The 17,630-nt window shown below is 53.3% G+C and overlaps 1 protein-coding gene across 1 annotated transcript in view; it reads right to left on the reverse strand.

Annotated features, from left to right (window-relative positions):
* The window catches only part of nadk2 (NAD kinase 2, mitochondrial), a 73,488-nt gene that overhangs the window by 32,955 nt on the left and 22,903 nt on the right, over positions 1-17,630 (reverse strand). Inside the window, exons 5-8 of the mRNA XM_080184000.1 lie at positions 13,382-13,461; positions 11,119-11,247; positions 6,834-6,921; positions 4,477-4,572 (exon numbers count right to left, since the gene is read on the reverse strand). Coding sequence (XP_080040126.1) covers positions 4,477-4,572; positions 6,834-6,921; positions 11,119-11,247; positions 13,382-13,461 — 393 coding nt within the window. The remainder of the gene's footprint in view (positions 1-4,476; positions 4,573-6,833; positions 6,922-11,118; positions 11,248-13,381; positions 13,462-17,630) is intronic.

A 17,630-nucleotide genomic window follows, 5' to 3' on the forward strand; every position in this document is an offset into this window, starting at 1 on the left:
GGGGTTGAGCTATGAGGAGAGGCTGAATAAACTAGGCTTGTACTCGTTAGAGTTTAGAAGAATGAGGGGAGATCTCATTGAGACGTATAAGATGATGAATGGGATGGATAGGATAGAGGTGGAAAGACTCTTCCCGCTCAAAAAAGACAGTAGGACTAGGGGGCACAGCCTCAAGATAAAGGGGGGGCGGTTCAGAACGGAGTTGAGGAGGAACTTCTTCACTCAAAGGGTGGTGAATCTCTGGAATTCTCTGCCCGTTGAAGTGGTGGAGGCTGCCTCGCTAAATATTTTTAAGAAGCGGGTTGATGGGTTTTTGATAAGAGAGGGGATTAAGGGTTATGGGGAGAGGGCGGGAAAGTGGAACTGAGCCACGACAGATCAGCCATGATCTTATTGAACGGCGGGGCAGGCTCGAAGGGCCAGATGGCCTACTCCTGCTCCTATTTCTTATGTTCTTATGTTCTTATGTCTATAATTCCCGGGGAAGTCTCTGTTCCCCTTCTTAAACAATGGGACAACATTCGCTATCCTCCAATCTTCTGGCACTATACCAGTGACCAACGACGACCTGAAGATCAGAGCCAGAGGCTCTGCAATCGCCTCTCTTGCCGCCCAGAGAATCCTAGGGTAAATCCCGTCCGGCCCAGGGGACTTATCTATTTTCAAACCCTCAAGAATATCTAGCACATCCTCCCTATCAACTGCAATACTGTCCAGTTTACAACCCTGTAACCCAGTGTTCTCCACAGCTACATTTATGTCCCCCTGCGTGAATGCCGAAGGGAAATACTGGTTCAATGCCTTTCCAATCTCTTCTGCTTCCACACATAACCTCCCACTGCTGTCTCTAACTGGCCCTAATCTTGCCCTAACCAATCTTCTGTTCTTAACATATCTATAGAACGCCTTAGGATTCTCCTTAATCCTATCAGCCAAAGTCTTCTCATGTCCTCTTTTAGCCCTTCTTAACTCACTCTTTAACTCCCTCCTAGCCAATCTAAAGCTTTCGAGTGCACTACCTGTATGGCAATGTATGGCGATACATTGCAGGCAGTCTATTCCACACCCCAACCACTCTCTGAGTAAAGAATCTACCTCGGACATCCCTCCTATATCTCCCACCATGAACCTTATAGTTATGCCCCCTAGTAACAGCTACATCCACCCAAGAAATAGTCTCTGAACGTCCACTCTATCTGTCCCCCTCATCATCTTATAAACCTCTATTAAGTCGTCTCTCATCCTCCTCTGCTCTAAAGAGAAAAGCCCCAGCTCCCTCAACCTTTCCTCATGAGACCTACCCTCCAAACCAGGCTAATCTCCTCTGCATTCTCTCCAATGCTTCCACATCCTTCTTATAGTGAGGTGACCAGAACTGAACACAACATTCCAAATGTGGTCTCACCAAGATCCTGTACAGTTGCAGCATAACCCCACGGCTCTTAAACTCAAACCCCCTGGGTAATAAACACTAACACACTATAAGCCTTCTTCAAAGCTCTATCCACTTGAGTGGCAACCTTCAGAGATCTGTGGATATGAACCCCAAGATCTCTCTGTTCCTTCACATTCCTCAGAACCCTCCCATTGACCCTGTAATCTGCATTCAAGTTTGTCCTACCAAAATGAATCACCTCACACTTATCAGGGTTAAACTCCATCTGCCACTTTTCTGCCCAGCTCTGCATCTTATCAATGTCTCTCTGCAGCTTACAAGAGCCCTCCACTTCATCCACTACTCCACCAATCTTGGTGTCATCAGCAAATTTACTAACCCACCCTTCAGCCCCCTCTTCCAAGTCATTGATACAAATCACAAATAGCAGAGGACCCAGCATTGATCCCTGTGGTACACCGCTGGTAACTGGCCTCCAGTCTGATGGCCTTTTGGTTGGCGGACAGGCTTTGGGGAGTCAGGAGGTGAGTTACTCGCTGCAAGATTCCTAGCCTCTGACCTGCTCTGGTAGCCACAGTATTTATATGGCTTGTCTAGTTCTATTTCATTTGGAGTATTGCGTACAGTTCTGGTCACCACACTACCAGAAGGATGTGGAAGCTTTGGAGAGATGCAGAGGGAGATTTACTAGGATGTTGCCTGGTCTCGAGAGTGTTGACTATGAAGAGAGGTTGAAAAACCAGGATTGTTTTTGCTGGAAAGATGGAGGCTGAGGGGAGACCTGATAGAGGTCTACAAAATTATAAGAGACAAAGACAGGGTGGATAGTCAAAGGCTTTTTCCCAGGGTGGAATTGTCAATTACACAGGGGGCACAGGTTCAAGGTGAGAAGGGGAAGTTTAAGGGAGATGTGCAGGGGATGTTTTTCACACAGAGAGGGGTGGGTACCTGGGACGAGGTGGTGGTGGAAACAGGCATATTAGCAACATTTAAGAAGCATCTGGATGGGTAGTTGGACAGAGAGGGAATAGAGGGATATGAATCACGCAGAAGGTTTAAATAGGTCATCATGTCAGTAGGCCAAAGAGCCTGTTCCTGTGCTGTACTTTTCCTCGTTCTTCAGTTTCTAGTCAATGGTAGTTTCTCGGATGTTAATAGTGGGGGATTAGGCAATGGTAATGTCAATGAACATCAAGGGGTGATGGTTAGATTACGCTCATTGCCTGGCACTTGTCTGGCGTGAATGTTTCCAACCAGCGGAGAGTTTCCCTCCTTTATCGACTCCAGGTCGAATGCTGCCTTGTGTCAAGGACAGTAATCCTCACCTCGGGAATTCAGATCCTCTGTCCACGTTTGAACCAAAGCTGCAATGAGATCAAGAGCTGAGTGACCCTGGCACACTGAGCAGCCTATTAGGGTTCGTGAGGGGCACGACTGGAAAATTTATAGACAAGACAAAGTTTGGCTGAGTAGTGGATAGTGTAGAGGGCAGCTATAATCTCCAAAACAATATCAACGGGTTGGTGGAGTGGGCAGTAAAGTGGCAGATGGATTTTAACACACAGAAGTGTGAGGTGATGCAGTTAGGGAGGACAAACAGTTATAGTGAATGCACAGTGAATGGGACGATACTGAGAGGGGTGGGTGAAGTGAGAGGTTTCAGTGGACAAGTACACAGGTTCCTAAAGGCAGCAGCTCAAGTAGGCAAGGTTGTAAAGGCGGCAGATGGAATGCTCTCCTTCATTGGCAGAGGTATAGAATATAGAAATAAGGATATAATGTTAGAATTTATAAAGCACTGGTGAGGCTGCAACTGGAGTACTGTGTGCAGTTCTGGTCACCACAGGGAGGATGTAATTGTTCTGCAGGGAATGCAGAGGCAGTTTCCAAGAACATTGTCAGAGCTGGAAACATGTAGCTACGAGGAGAGATTAGATAGATTGGGGTTATCTTCCTCGGAACAAAGAAGGCTGAGGGGTGACTTGATTGAGGGTGAAGTAGGGAAAGGATGAATGCGTTTTGTACCTGAGGGAAAGGGTGAATGCATTTTGTACCTTGAGTATATCACAAACATAATCCCCTCATGACAGATCTCCTTAAGCTTATACTGTTCCTGGCAGTAATATCAGTTATTTGTTCATTTTTACATGCTTTAATTCTCATTTTTATAAAGACAGATAGTTTAATGTGGCTGTTATTTTGTAGACTTTGTAAATCTTACCTATTTGTGTTAGTTGAATGATGGTAGTTTACGATACCAGCTTTTGACAGCTGCTGATGGCAGATCACGATAGCAGTTTTTAACAGGAAGAGTCCTGCTGGAACAGCCGCGATCGCACAAATAACTTCAAAGACAGGGATGTTGGTATTGCCGCAGAAGGGTTAGGAATTGTGACCAGATTAAACCTATGTCATAACCACAGCTGCCAGCTGGACTGTAACCTCTGAAGCTAAATGGTGGCCAGGAAGGAAGATCTGGAGGTCTGGCAGGAATTGGATCTCTGAATCGGGATTACTGCTGGAGCTCAGAATGTATAAAAACCCACTTGTGTTTGTGTTCTAGGAGAAGTCTGATAGTCCCTGTTCTCCCAAAGCTCTGGAATAAATGCCAGAGCTTTGAAATAAAAAGCATTGTATCTTGACTCACTAACAGTCTCAGATATTATTTTACCGACAACAAGGGGTACAAAATGATGAGGTGAAGAGATAGAATGGACAGGATAAAACTGTTCCCCTTAGTCGAGAATTCGAGAACCAGGGACATTGCTTCAGGATAAGTGGCAGAAGGTGCAGGAGGGACATGAGGGAGAATGGTTTTACACAGAGGGTGGTGGGTGTCTGGAATTCACTTCCTGAGTTAGTGGTGGAGGCAGAGACACCAAACTCCTTTAAAAAGTACCCAGATCTGCCCCTTAAGTATTGTTCGCTCCAGGGCTATGGGCCAGCTGCAGGAAGGTGGGATTACAAAGGGAAATGAGGTGCCCTTGGGCTGGCATGGACAACATGGGCTGAATGGCCTCCTTCTCTTCTCTGTATACTAATACATGTGATCATAATAAATCAAATCAAATGAAACTTACCAAGCCTTGGATCCAGAACCAGTGCACATGTTGAGACCAGAGTTCTTGTGTTTCTCCCAGGGTCCATCGTCAATAGAGATCTCATAATATGAGGCCCTATGAAGCGAGAATTTAAGACTTTGTTTGTAGGAGTGATACCGGAGCCTGTACAAAACAGAACATATCCCAGGTCAGGTGTGAGCACCCAGACCCCACTAATCTAACACACCACATTCCCAAAACATGGACAGATGCTCTGGGGAAGTGGAAGGGACACAGTCCCCAATGTTAGGCCACATCACACAATGACAGAGGGAGGGAGGACTGAAAAAACCTCCAACACATCCAGAACACCCTTCACTCAGTGCTAACCCACCTTCAGCACTGACCCTCTGACAGCGCGGCGCTCCCTCAGCACTGACCCTCTGACAGTGCGGCACTCCCTCAGCACTGACCCTCTGACAGTGCGGCGCTCCCTCAGCACTGACCCTCTGACAGCGCGGCGCTCCCTCAGCACTGACCCTCTGACAGTGCGGCACTCCCTCAGCACTGACCCTCTGACAGTGCGGCACTCCCTCAGCACTGACCCTCTGACAGTGCGGCACTCCCTCAGCACTGACCCTCTGACAGTGCGGCACTCCCTCAGCACTGACCCTCTGACAGTGCGGCACTCCCTCAGCACTGACCCTCTGACAGTGCGGCACTCCCTCAGCACTGACCCTCTGACAGTGCGGCACTCCCTCAGCACTGACCCTCTGACAGTGCGGCACTCCCTCAGCACTGACCCTCTGACAGTGCGGCACTCCCTCAGCACTGACCCTCTGACAGTGCGGCACTCCCTCAGCACTGACCCTCTGACAGTGCGGCACTCCCTCAGCACTGACCCTCTGACAGTGCGGCACTCCCTCAGCACTGACCCTCTGACAGTGCGGCACTCCCTCAGCACTGACCCTCTGACAGTGCGGCACTCCCTCAGCACTGACCCTCTGACAGTGCAGCACTCCCTCAGCACTGACCCTCTGACAGTGCGGCACTCCCTCAGTTGGTGTAGACTGATTCACTCGCTCAGTGCTGATGAACAGGGATCGCTGTGTGAATTGTCTGCAAGACACAGCGCAGGAGCTCCAAATGCACCTCTGACAGCTCGCTGCAACCTCTAATCCCGAAATGGTGGTCCTGGTGCAGAATGGGGTGAGAGTGCTGATTGTGGGGTTATATAAGAAATAGGAGCAGGAGTAGGCCATCTAGCCCTTCGAGCCTGCCCCGCAATTCAATAAGATCATGGCTGATCTGTCGTGGCTCAGTTCCACTTTCCCGCCCTCTCCCCATAACCCTTAATCCCCTCTCCTATCAAAAACCCATCAACCCGCGTCTTAAAAATATTTAGCGAGGCAGCCTCCACCACTTCAACAGGCAGAGAATTCCAGAGATTCACCACCCTTTGAGTGAAGAAGTTCCTCCTCAACTCCGTTCTAAACCGTCCCCCTTTTATCTTGAGGCTGTGTCCCCTAGTCCTACTGTCTTTTTTGAGCGGGAAGAGTCTCTCCACCTCTATCCTATCCATCCCATTCATCATCTTATACGTCTCAATGAGATCTCCCCTCATTCTTCTAAACTCTAACGAGTACAAGCCCAGTTTATACTGACAGTCAGACACTCTGCTCCCGGGTGTGAGGGTTGTTACAGTTCACACTGTGACCCAATGGGCAGATCACACATGGATCTGAATCCTGCTAATGCAACGTTAAAAAAACCTCTCAAATGGTCACTGAGTATTTCTAAAAGGCCATCAGAAATAAGAACAGGAGGAGGCCATTCAGCCCCTCGAACCTGCTCCAATAGGAATCTGCCCCCACAGCTCTCTGTGGCAAAGACCTCCCAAAGCTCACAGCCCTCAGAGAGAAGAAATCCCTCCTCATCTCAGTGTTAAATTGGTGTCCGTCCATTGTGAGACTCTGCTGTCTGGTCCCAGACTCTCCTCCGAGGGGGAACAGAACTGACCCTATTAAAGCCCTGAAGAAAGTTGAATGTTTGAGCAGATCACCTCTCACTGAGTGGGGATGTAGTCACAGTATCTGGGAGCAGGTTCAGTGAACTCCATTTCACAAGCTGGCCTGCTGGAGTTTGACCGTGAGAGTAGCAGGATGTGTCTGAACAAATCCATGTTCTGCAGCCAGTCTCTCCACCGCACAACGATACCAGGAACAAACAAGAGATCAAGCTCACAGATAGACAGCACTGCAGAAAGCAGTCAGTCACAGGCATATCCTGGGGGTGTGGAGGGGGGGCAGTTAGAGGAGAGTAAGAGAGGGGCAGTTCGCAAGCACCGAGGGCAATGGGGGGCAACGGGGAGGGCAGTTCAAACACACAGTACCCACCGAGAAGACAGTGACTCTCCCAAAAAGACCTCGTTCAATGCCCGGACCGGCAGCAGACGTGGCTCCGAGACCACGTGGTTACACGAGGCTGTATGGAGAGATACAAAGATCCAATTAGACAGACAGAAGGCACACTGTAACCGGGCTGTACTGCGCTGTGGCGTGCTCTGACCCTCTGACAGTGCGGCACTCCCTCAGCACTGACCCTCTGACAGTGCGGCACTCCCTCAGCACTGACCCTCTGACAGTGCGGCACTCCCTCAGCACTGACCCTCTGACAGTGCGGCACTCCCTCAGCACTGACCCTCTGACAGTGCGGCACTCCCTCAGCACTGACCCTCTGACAGTGCGGCACTCCCTCAGCACTGACCCTCTGACAGTGCGGCACTCCCTCAGCACTGTCCCTCTGACAGTGCGGCACTCCCTCAGCACTGACCGGCGCAACATCGTGGGCCAAAGGGCCTGTTCTGCGCTGTAATGTTCTACGTTGTATGACCCTCTGACAGTGCGGCACTCCCTCAGCACTGACCCTCTGACAGCGCGGCATTCCCTCAGCACTGACCCTCTGACAGTGCGGCACTCCCTCAGCACTGACCCTCTGACAGTGCGGCACTCCCTCAGCACTGACCCTCTGACAGCGCGGCACTCCCTCAGCACTGACCCTCTGACAGCGCGGCACTCCCTCAGCACTGACCCTCTGACAGTGCGGCGCTCCCTCAGCACTGACCCTCTGACAGTGCGGCGCTCCCTCAGGACTGACCCTCTGACAGTGCGGCGCTCCCTCAGCACTGACCCTCTGACAGTGCGGCGCTCCCTCAGCACTGTCCCTCTGACAGTGCGGCGCTCCCTCAGCACTGACCCTCTGACAGTGCGGCGCTCCCTCAGCACTGACCCTCTGACAGTGCGGCGCTCCCTCAGCACTGACCCTCTGACAGTGCGGCGCTCCCTCAGCACTGACCCTCTGACAGTGCGGCACTCCCTCAGCACTGACCCTCTGACAGTGCGGCACTCCCTCAGCACTGACCCTCTGACAGTGCGGCACTCCCTCAGCACTGACCCTCTGACAGTGCGGCACTCCCTCAGCACTGACCCTCTGACAGTGCGGCACTCCCTCAGCACTGACCCTCTGACAGTGCGGCACTCCCTCAGCACTGACCCTCTGACAGTGCGGCGCTCCCTCAGTACTGACCGGCGCAACATCGTGGGCCAAAGGGCCTGTTCTGCGCTGTAATGTTCTACGTTGTATGACCCTCTGACAGTGCGGCACTCCCTCAGCACTGACCCTCTGACAGTGCGGCGCTCCCTCAGCACTGACCCTCTGACAGTGCGGCACTCCCTCAGCACTGACCCTCTGACAGTGCGGCACTCCCTCAGCACTGACCCTCTGACAGTGCGGCGCTCCCTCAGTACTGACCGGCGCAACATCTTGGGCCGAAGGGCCTGTTCTGCGCTGTAATGTTCTATGACCCTCTGACAGTGCGGCACTAACTGGGCTGAGCTGCGGTGTGCTGTACTGTGCTCTAACCTGGCCTTGCCGCGGTGCGGTGCTCTAACCTGGCTGTGCCGCGGTGCTGTGCTCTAACCTGGCTGTGCCGCGGTGCTGTGCTGTGCTCTAACCTGGCTGTGCCGCGGTGCTGTGCTGTGCTCTAACCTGGCTGTGCCGCGGTGCGGTGTGCTGTACTGTGCTCTAACCCGGCTGTGCCGCGGTGCGGTGCTGTGCTCTAACCTGGCTGTGCCGCGGTGCGGTGCTGTGCTCTAACCTGGCTGTGCCGCGGTGCTGTGTGCTGTACTGTGCTCTAACCCGGCTGTGCCGCGGTGCTGTACTGTGCTCTAACCCGGCTGTGCCGCGGTGCGGTACTGTGCTCTAACCTGGCTGTGTCGCGGTGCGGTGCTGTGCTCTAACCTGGCTGTGCCGCGGTGCGGTGTGCGGTGCTGTGCTCTAACCCGGCTGTGCCGCGGTGCGGTGCTGTGCTCTAACCTGGCTGTGTCGCGGTGCGGTACTGTGCTCTAACCTGGCTGTGTCGCGGTGCGGTGTGCGGTGCTGTGCTCTAACCCGGCTGTGTCGCAGTGCGGTGCTGTGCTCTAACCTGGCTGTGTCGCGGTGCGGTGTGCGGTACTGTGCTCTAACCTGGCTGTGTCGCGGTGCGGTGTGTGGTACTGTGCTCTAACCCGGCTGTGTCGCGGTGCGGTGTGCGGTGCTGTGCTCTAACCCGGCTGTGTCGCGGTGCGGTGTGCGGTGCTGTGCTCTAACCCGGCTGTGTCGCAGTGCGGTGCTGTGCTCTAACCTGGCTGTGTCGCGGTGCGGTGTGCGGTACTGTGCTCTAACCTGGCTGTGTCGCGGTGCGGTGTGTGGTACTGTGCTCTAACCCGGCTGTGTCGCGGTGCGGTGTGCGGTGCTGTGCTCTAACCCGGCTGTGTCGCGGTGCGGTGTGCGGTACTGTGCTCTAACCCGGCTGTGTCGCAGTGCTGTGCTGTGCTCTAACCCGGCTGTGCCGTGGTACTGTGCTCTAACCTGGCTGTGTCGCGGTGCGGTGTGCGGTACTGTGCTCTAACCTGGCTGTGTCGCGGTGCGGTGTGCGTTACTGTGCTCTAACCTGGCTGTGTCGCGGTGCGGTGTGCGGTACTGTGCTCTAACCTGGCTGTGTCGCGGTGCGGTGTGCGGTACTGTGCTCTAACCCGGCTGTGTCGCAGTGCGGTGCTGTGCTCTAACCTGGCTGTGTCGCGGTGCGGTGCTGTGCTCTAACCTGGCTGTGCCGCGGTGCGGTACTGTGCTCTAACCTGGCTGTGCCGCGGTGCGGTGTGCAGTACTGTGCTCTAACCTGGCTGTGCCGCGGTGCTGTGCTCTAACCTGGCTGTGCCGCGGTGCTGTGCTCTAACCTGGCTGTGCCGCGGTGCGGTGTGCGGTACTGTGCTCTAATCTGGCTGTGTCGCGGTGCGGTGCTGTGCTCTAACCTGGCTGTGCCGCGGTGCGGTGTGCGGTACTGTGCTCTAACCTGGCTGTGCCGCGGTGCGGTGCTGTGCTCTAACCTGGCTGTGCCGCGGTGCGGTGCTGTGCTCTAACCTGGCTGTGCCGCGGTGCGGTGCTGTGCTCTAACCTGGCTGTGCCGCGGTGCGGTGCTGTGCTCTAACCTGGCTGTGCCGCGGTGCGGTGTGCGGTGCTGTGCTCTAACCTGGCTGTGTCGCGGTGCGGTGTGCGTTACTGTGCTCTAACCTGGCTGTGTCGCGGTGCGGTGTGCGGTACTGTGCTCTAACCTGGCTGTGTCGCGGTGCGGTGTGCGGTACTGTGCTCTAACCTGGCTGTGTCGCGGTGCGGTGTGCGGTACTGTGCTCTAACCCGGCTGTGTCGCAGTGCGGTGCTGTGCTCTAACCTGGCTGTGTCGCGGTGCGGTGCTGTGCTCTAACCTGGCTGTGCCGCGGTGCGGTGTGCGGTGCTGTGCTCTAACCTGGCTGTGCCGCGGTGCGGTGCTGTGCTCTAACCTGGCTGTGCCGCGGTGCTGTGCTCTAACCTGGCTGTGCCGCGGTGCGGTGTGCGGTGCTGTGCTCTAACCTGGCTGTGCCGCGGTGCGGTGCTGAGGTCTAACCTGGCTGTGTCGCTGTGCTGTGCTCTAACCTGGCTGTGTCGCGGTGCTGTGCTCTAACCTGGCTGTGTCGCGGTGCGGTGTGCAGTACTGTGCTCTAACCTGGCTGTGCCGCGGTGCTGTGCTCTAACCTGGCTGTGCCGCGGTGCGGTGTGCGGTACTGTGCTCTAATCTGGCTGTGTCGCGGTGCGGTGCTGTGCTCTAACCTGGCTGTGCCGCGGTGCGGTGTGCGGTACTGTGCTCTAACCTGGCTGTGCCGCGGTGCGGTGCTGTGCTCTAACCTGGCTGTGCCGCGGTGCGGTGCTGTGCTCTAACCTGGCTGTGCCGCGGTGCGGTGCTGTGCTCTAACCTGGCTGTGCCGCGGTGCTGTGCTGTGCTCTAACCTGGCTGTGCCGCGGTGCTGTGCTCTAACCTGGCTGTGCCGCGGTGCGGTGTGCGGTGCTGTGCTCTAACCTGGCTGTGCCGCGGTGCGGTGTGCGGTGCTGAGGTCTAACCTGGCTGTGTCGCGGTGCGGTGTGCAGTACTGTGCTCTAACCTGGCTGTGCCGCGGTGCTGTGCTCTAACCTGGCTGTGCCGCGGTGCGGTGTGCGGTACTGCGCTCTAACCTGGCTGTGTCGCGGTGCGGTGCTGTGCTCTAACCTGGCTGTGCCGCGGTGCGGTACTGTGCTCTAACCTGGCTGTGCCGCGGTGCGGTACTGTGCTCTAACCTGGCTGTGCCGCGGTGCGGTGTGCGGTGCTGTGCTGTTCCAGGCTCAGTTGCTGCTCGTGAAGGTCCACAGGAGTTGCTTTTGCTCCTTCCAACCAAATTCGGATTCGTTGCCGCCACTGCCACCTGTGGGGGATTGAAATGGGGTGAGCCGTGGTGAGAATTGGTGCAGCCCAAGGACAGACTCCTCTTTAACACAACAAAACATCCTGAACCACACTCACTCCCCAGGGTAGGATGTGGTGAGATTCTGGACCAAAAGGAAGGATTGAAAGAGAGAAGTGGAGAGGTTGAGGCAGGGAATGGCCGAGGGAAGGACTGGCAGCTAAAAGCACGGCCATTACTGGTGACAAGGTTCAAATCTGGAATACTCGAGACCTGAGTAAGATGCAGACAGATATTTGAGAGCTGTGGGGCTGAAGAGATAGGAATAGGCCATTCAGCCCGTTGAGCTTGCTCTGCCACTCAATATGCCCATGGCTGATCTCTGTCTTCCATTCCAGTCTCCTGCTCAATCCCCTGTGCTGTTCATTAACACGGAGGAGTACTGATTCATCAGCTGACTGGGACAATACCTGGGAATCAGCGGGGGGTTTCCTTGCCCATGTTTGACCCGGTGCCATGAGACTCCATAGGATCCAGAGTCAATGATGAGGATTCCCAGGGCAGCTCCTTCCCAACTGTATCCCACTGTGCTGCTGCCATCTCTGCTGGGTCTGTCCTGCCGGTGGGACAGCACTTACCCAGGGCTGGCGATAGTGATATCTGGGACATTGTCTGTAAACTATGGACTGCATTGATCAGGCTGTGGGATGTGTCTGGGAAAGATTTAATCAGCAGCAACTTTCAAGTTGCACATTTAGTCCAGAGGGAAGTTAGAGAGAGAACAGAGATCGAGTGCAGACCTGTGCCTGAGGCTACACTGGAAAGCACGAGTCATAATACCCCAGTCAATTCCTGCCCTGTTTCTATAAATATTAATCAACAACTTAATAAATGTCCTGAGTGATGTCGCCATTCAGTTTAGAATCCCTACAGTGCAGAAGGAGGCCATTCAGTCCATTGAGTCTGCACCAACCACAATCCCACCGTGGCCCTATCCCCATAAGCTCATATATTTACCCTGAGAGTCTCCCTAACACTAAGGGGCAATTTAGTGTGGCCAATCAACCTAAGCTGCACATCTTTGGACTGTGGAAGGAAACTGGAGCACCCAGACAAAACTAATGCAGACACAGGGAGAACGTGCAAACTTCACACAGTGACCTGAGGCCGGAATGAAACTTGGATCCCTGACACTGTGAGGCAGCAGTGCTAACCACTGTGTCACCGTGCCCAGGTCCCTGGCGCTGTGAGGCAGCAGTGCTAACCACTGTGTCACCATGCCCGGGTCCCTGGCGCTGTGAGACAGCAGTGCTAACCACTGTGTCACCATGCCCGGGTCCCTGGCGCTGTGAGGCAGCAGTGCTAACCACTGTGTCACCATGCCCGGGTCCCTGGCGCTGTGAGACAGCAGTGCTAACCACTGTGTCACCGTGCCCGGGTCCCTGGCGCTGTGAGACAGCAGTGCTAACCACTGTGTCACCGTGCCTGGGGTCCCTGGCACTGTGAGACAGCAGTGCTAACCACTGTGTCACCGTGCCTGGGGTCCCTGGCGCTGTGAGGCAGCAGTGCTAACCACTGTGTCACCGTGCCTGGGGTCCCTGGCGCTGTGAGGCAGCAGTGCTAACCACTGTGTCACCGTGTCCGGGTCCCTGGCGCTGTGAGGCAGCAGTGCTAACCACTGTGTCACCGTGCCTGGGTCCCTAGAATGTACTGTCTGAGTGTGTGGCGGAGACAGATTCACACAGCGAATGGTTAGGGTCTGGAATGTACTGTCTGAGAGTGTGGTGGAGACAGATTCACACAGCGAGTGGTTAGGATCTGGAATGTACTGTCTGAGAGTGTGGTGGAGACAGATTCACACAGCGAATGGTTAGGGTCTGGAATGTACTGTCTGAGAGTGTGGTGGAGACAGATTCACACAGCGAGTGGTTAGGATCTGGAATGTACTGTCTGAGAGTGTGGCGGAGACAGATTCACACAGCAAGTGGTTAGGATCTGGAATGCACTGTCTGAGAGTGTGGTGGAGACAGATTCACACAGCGAGTGGTTAGGATCTAGAATGTTCCGTTTGAATGTAAAACCTTCCCCAATCAAAGAATCGGCAGTTTGACGGAGGGAGCTGGAGGGAAATGCGAATTGACAGGACTCTCTCTCACCTGAATTCCCCCGGCGCAGCTTCTGCAGAACTTCAGAGAAACACTGGGTGTACCTCACTGGCAGACACAAGTGACCCTGAGATCTGCAAATAGAAGCAGAGTGAAGAGAAGGACAACAAGAACTCAGAGCAGGAAGAGACCATCCAAACTGCTCCACCATTTAATCCCATCATGGCTGATCTCACCTCAGCCTCATCGCCACCTTCCTGCTTGCTCTCCCTAACTCTACAGCACGCTACTCATTATAAACCCATCTCTCTCCTTAAATGTGTTGAGTTTTCTGGAGTCCACTGCACTCTGGGCTGGAGAATCCCACAGATTGCTCACCTTTAGACTGAAGTAATTCTTCCTCGTTTTCAATTTGCCTCCCCTTAGCCTCAAGCTATGTCCTCTCATTCTCGAATGTCCAAAGGTAACATCTGCTTAACCCTGTTTAATATCTTATGTATCACAGAATCCTACAGTGCAGAAGAGACCCTTCAGCCCATCGAATCTGTACCAATGGTTCTGACCTACCGACCTAATCCCATTTCCCAGCACTTGGCCCATAGCCCTGAATGTTTTGATGTGTCAAGTGCTCATCCTGCCACTTTTTAAAGGATGTGAGGCATCCCACCTCCACCACCCTCCCAGGCAACACATTCCAGACCCTCATCGCCCTCTGGGTAAAAAGCTTTTTCCTCACATCCCCTCCTAAACCTCCTGTCCCTCACTTTTAACTTGTGTCCTCTCATAACTGACCCTTCAACTAAGGGGAACAGCTGTTCCCTATCCACTCTGTCCATGTCCCTCATAATCATAAACACCTCAATCAGGTCACCCCCTCAGTCCTCTCTGCTCCAGTGAAAACAGGCATGGTGTGGGAATGCCGGCGTTGGACTGGCGTAAACACAGTAAAAAGTCTGACAACACCAGGTTTTAGTCCAACCGATTTATTTGATAATAGACTCACAAGCTTTCGAGGGGACTGCCTCTTCGTCAGGTGAATGGAGAGTTCTGGCCTCAGACAGAGCATATAAAGCACAGACAGTTTAGAGATTACTGATTAGAATGCGAATCCTTACACCTAACCTAACTTGGCCAAGTTCCGCACACATGAACATAGAACATAGAACATTACAGCGCAGAACAGGCCCTTCGGCCCACGATGTTGCGCCGACCAGTTACAAAGCAATGACCCTCTAACCTAAACCAATCCCTTTTCATCCATAAACCTATCCACGGATCTCTTAAACGCCCCCAAACCAGGCGCATTTACAACTGCAGCAGGCAGGGCATTCCAATCCCTCACCACCCTCTGGGTAAAGAACCTACCCCTGACATCCGTCCTATAACTACCCCCCCTTAATTTAAAGCCATGCCCCCTCGTGCTAGATTTCTCCATCAGAGGAAAAAGGCCATCACTATCCACCCTATCTAAACCTCTAATCATCTTATATGTTTCAATAAGATCCCCTCTTAGCCGCCTTCTTTCCAGCGAAAACAACCCCAAATCCCTCAGTCTCTCCTCATAGGACCTCCCCTCCATACCAGGCAACATCCTCGTAAACCTCCTCTGCACCCTCTCCAAAGCCTCCACATCCTTCCTGTAATGTGGGGACCAGAACTGCACACAGTACTCCAAGTGCGGCCGCACCAGAGTTGTGTACAGTTGCAACATAACGCTGCGACTCCTAAATTCAATCCCCCTACCAATAAACGCCAAGACACCGTATGCCTTCTTAACAACCTTATCTACTTGATTCCCAACTTTCAGGGATCTATGTACACATACACCTAGATCCCTCTGCTCATCCACACTATTCAAAGTCCTCCCGTTAGCCCTATACTCGACACATTGAGGACGGTCTCAACAGGGATCTTGGCTTCATGTCGCGCTATCTGTAACCCCTGTGACTTGCCTGGGTTTGCAAAACCTCACTTACTGTACTGTCTGGAGACAATACACATCTCTTTAAACTGTGATCAGTGCTCCTTCCACTCACATTATCAGCCACTTCAGGTCTTGAACAGCAGGTTAGGTGTAAGGATTCGCATTCTAATCAGTAATCTCTAAACTGTCTGTGCTTTATATGCTCTGTCTGAGGCCAGAACTCTCCATTCACCTGACGAAGAGGCAGTCCCCTCGAAAGCTTGTGAGTAATATCAAATAAATCGGTTGGACTAAAACCTGGTGTTGTCAGACTTTTTTCCAATGAAAACAGCCCAAGCCTATCCAACTTCTCATAACTAAACGTTCCATCCCAGGCAGCATCCTGGTGAATCTCCTCTGTACCCCCTCCAGGGCAATCACATCCTTCCTATAATGTGGTGACCAGAACCGTACACAGTGCTCCAGCTGTGACCTCACCAAAGTTCCATACAACTCCATCCTGACCTCTCTGCTTTTGTAATCTATACCCCGATTGATAAAGGTGTGCCAGCCATATGCCCCTTTTCACCAGCCAATTAACCTGCCTTTCTGCCTTCACAGATCTGTGAACAAAATGTCAAGGTCCCTTTGTTCTTCGGAACTTCCCAGTCTCAGATTCAATTCAGTCAATTGTCTCAATGATATCCCCCCTCTCACCCCTTCTAAACTCCAGTGAATGGAAGCCTAAAATGCTGGAGGTAAAAAACAGCTGGGGGCAGAGGACCCACAGCCATTCAGCCCCACCAGTCTGTGCTGCTCCTAACCCCCCCAAGAGTAAACCATTCCAATCACACTCCCCAACACCCCCACCCTCCCCCACCCTCACTCCCAACACCCCTGTCCTCATCTCCACCCTTGCCCCAAATCCCCCCCTCTCTCTCACACCCCCACCTCCCCCCCCAACTCCTCCACCCCCACCCCCCCACACTGCAACCCTCACCCCCAACCCCCCAAGATTGGGGGAACGGCAAATTGTGCAGAGGGTGTGGAGAGTCTGCAGAAGGATCTAGATAGGCTGGGCGAATGGGCCAGGAACTGGCAAATGGAATTTAATGTTGGCAAGTGTGAGGTGGTCCACTTTGGTAGGAAGAATGGTAGGAAGGACTATTACTTACGTGGCGACAAACTGCAGCAGGCGACGGTGCAGAGGGACCTCGGGGTCCTTGTGCATGAGTCGCAAAAACCCAGCCTGCAGGTGCAGCAGGTGGTCAGGAAGGCAAATGGGATGCTGGCCTTCATAGCGAGGGGGATTGAATATAAAAGTAGGGAGGTCTTGCTGCAACTGTACAGGGTACTGGTGAGGCCGCAGCTGGAGTACTGTGTGCAGTTTTGGTCGCCGCACCTGCGCAAGGATATTTTGGCCTTGGAGGGAGTGCAGAGGAGGTTTACTAGGCTGATGCCGGAGTTGAGGGGGTTGAGCTATGAGGAGAGGCTGAATAAATTAGGCTTGTACTCGTTAGAGTTTAGAAGAATGAGGGGAGATCTCATTGAGACGTATAAGATGATGAATGGGATGGATAGGATAGAGGTGGAGAGGCTCTTCCCTCTCAGAAAGGACAGTAGGACTAGGGGGCACAGCCTCAAGATAAAGGGGGGGCGGTTTAGAACGGAGTTGAGGAGGAACTTCTTCACTCAAAGGGTGGTGAATCTCTGGAATTCTCTGCCTGTTGAAGTGGTGGAGGCTGCCTCGCTAAATATATTTAAGACGCGGGTTGATGGGTTTTTGATAAGCGAGGGGATTAACGGTTATGGGGAGAAAGCGGGAAAGTGGAACTGATCCACTTCAGATCAGCCATGATCTTATTGAATGGCGGGGCAGGCTCGAAGGGCTAGATGGCCTACTCCTGCTCCTATTTCTTATGTTCTTATGCTCACCTTCACTCTTGCCCCCAACGCCCCCACCTTCACTCCTACCCTGCTACCCACACCACCACCCCCTTCACCCTCACCCCCACCCCCAACTCCCTCATCCTCACCCCCAAGACTGAGTGCAAGCTTGATGGGCTGAATGGCCTCTTACTGCACTGTAGGGATTCTATCAAAAGCTTGCCCAGAATCCAGTGGTCCAGAGGGAGGCCATTCAGCCCTTCTGCCTCTTACTCTTTCAGCCATGGTACAGTTAGTAGCACTTTAAAGAATCATTGAATCGCTGCAGTGTGGGAGGAGCCCATTCTGCCCATTGAGTCTGGAGCAACTGACTCTGTTAGAATACCTTACCAAGTACCCACCCCCGCCCACCCTAATTCATAACCCTATACATTTCCCATGGCCAATCCCCCTAAGCTATACACCTTGGGACATTAAGGGGCAATTTCGCATGGCCAATCCATCCAATCTGCA

The sequence above is a fragment of the Carcharhinus amblyrhynchos genome, unplaced genomic scaffold (assembly GCF_965287045.1).
Source record: "Carcharhinus amblyrhynchos unplaced genomic scaffold, sCarAmb.v2.hapA scaffold_513, whole genome shotgun sequence".
In the NCBI taxonomy this organism is placed as follows: Eukaryota; Metazoa; Chordata; class Chondrichthyes; order Carcharhiniformes; family Carcharhinidae; genus Carcharhinus; species Carcharhinus amblyrhynchos.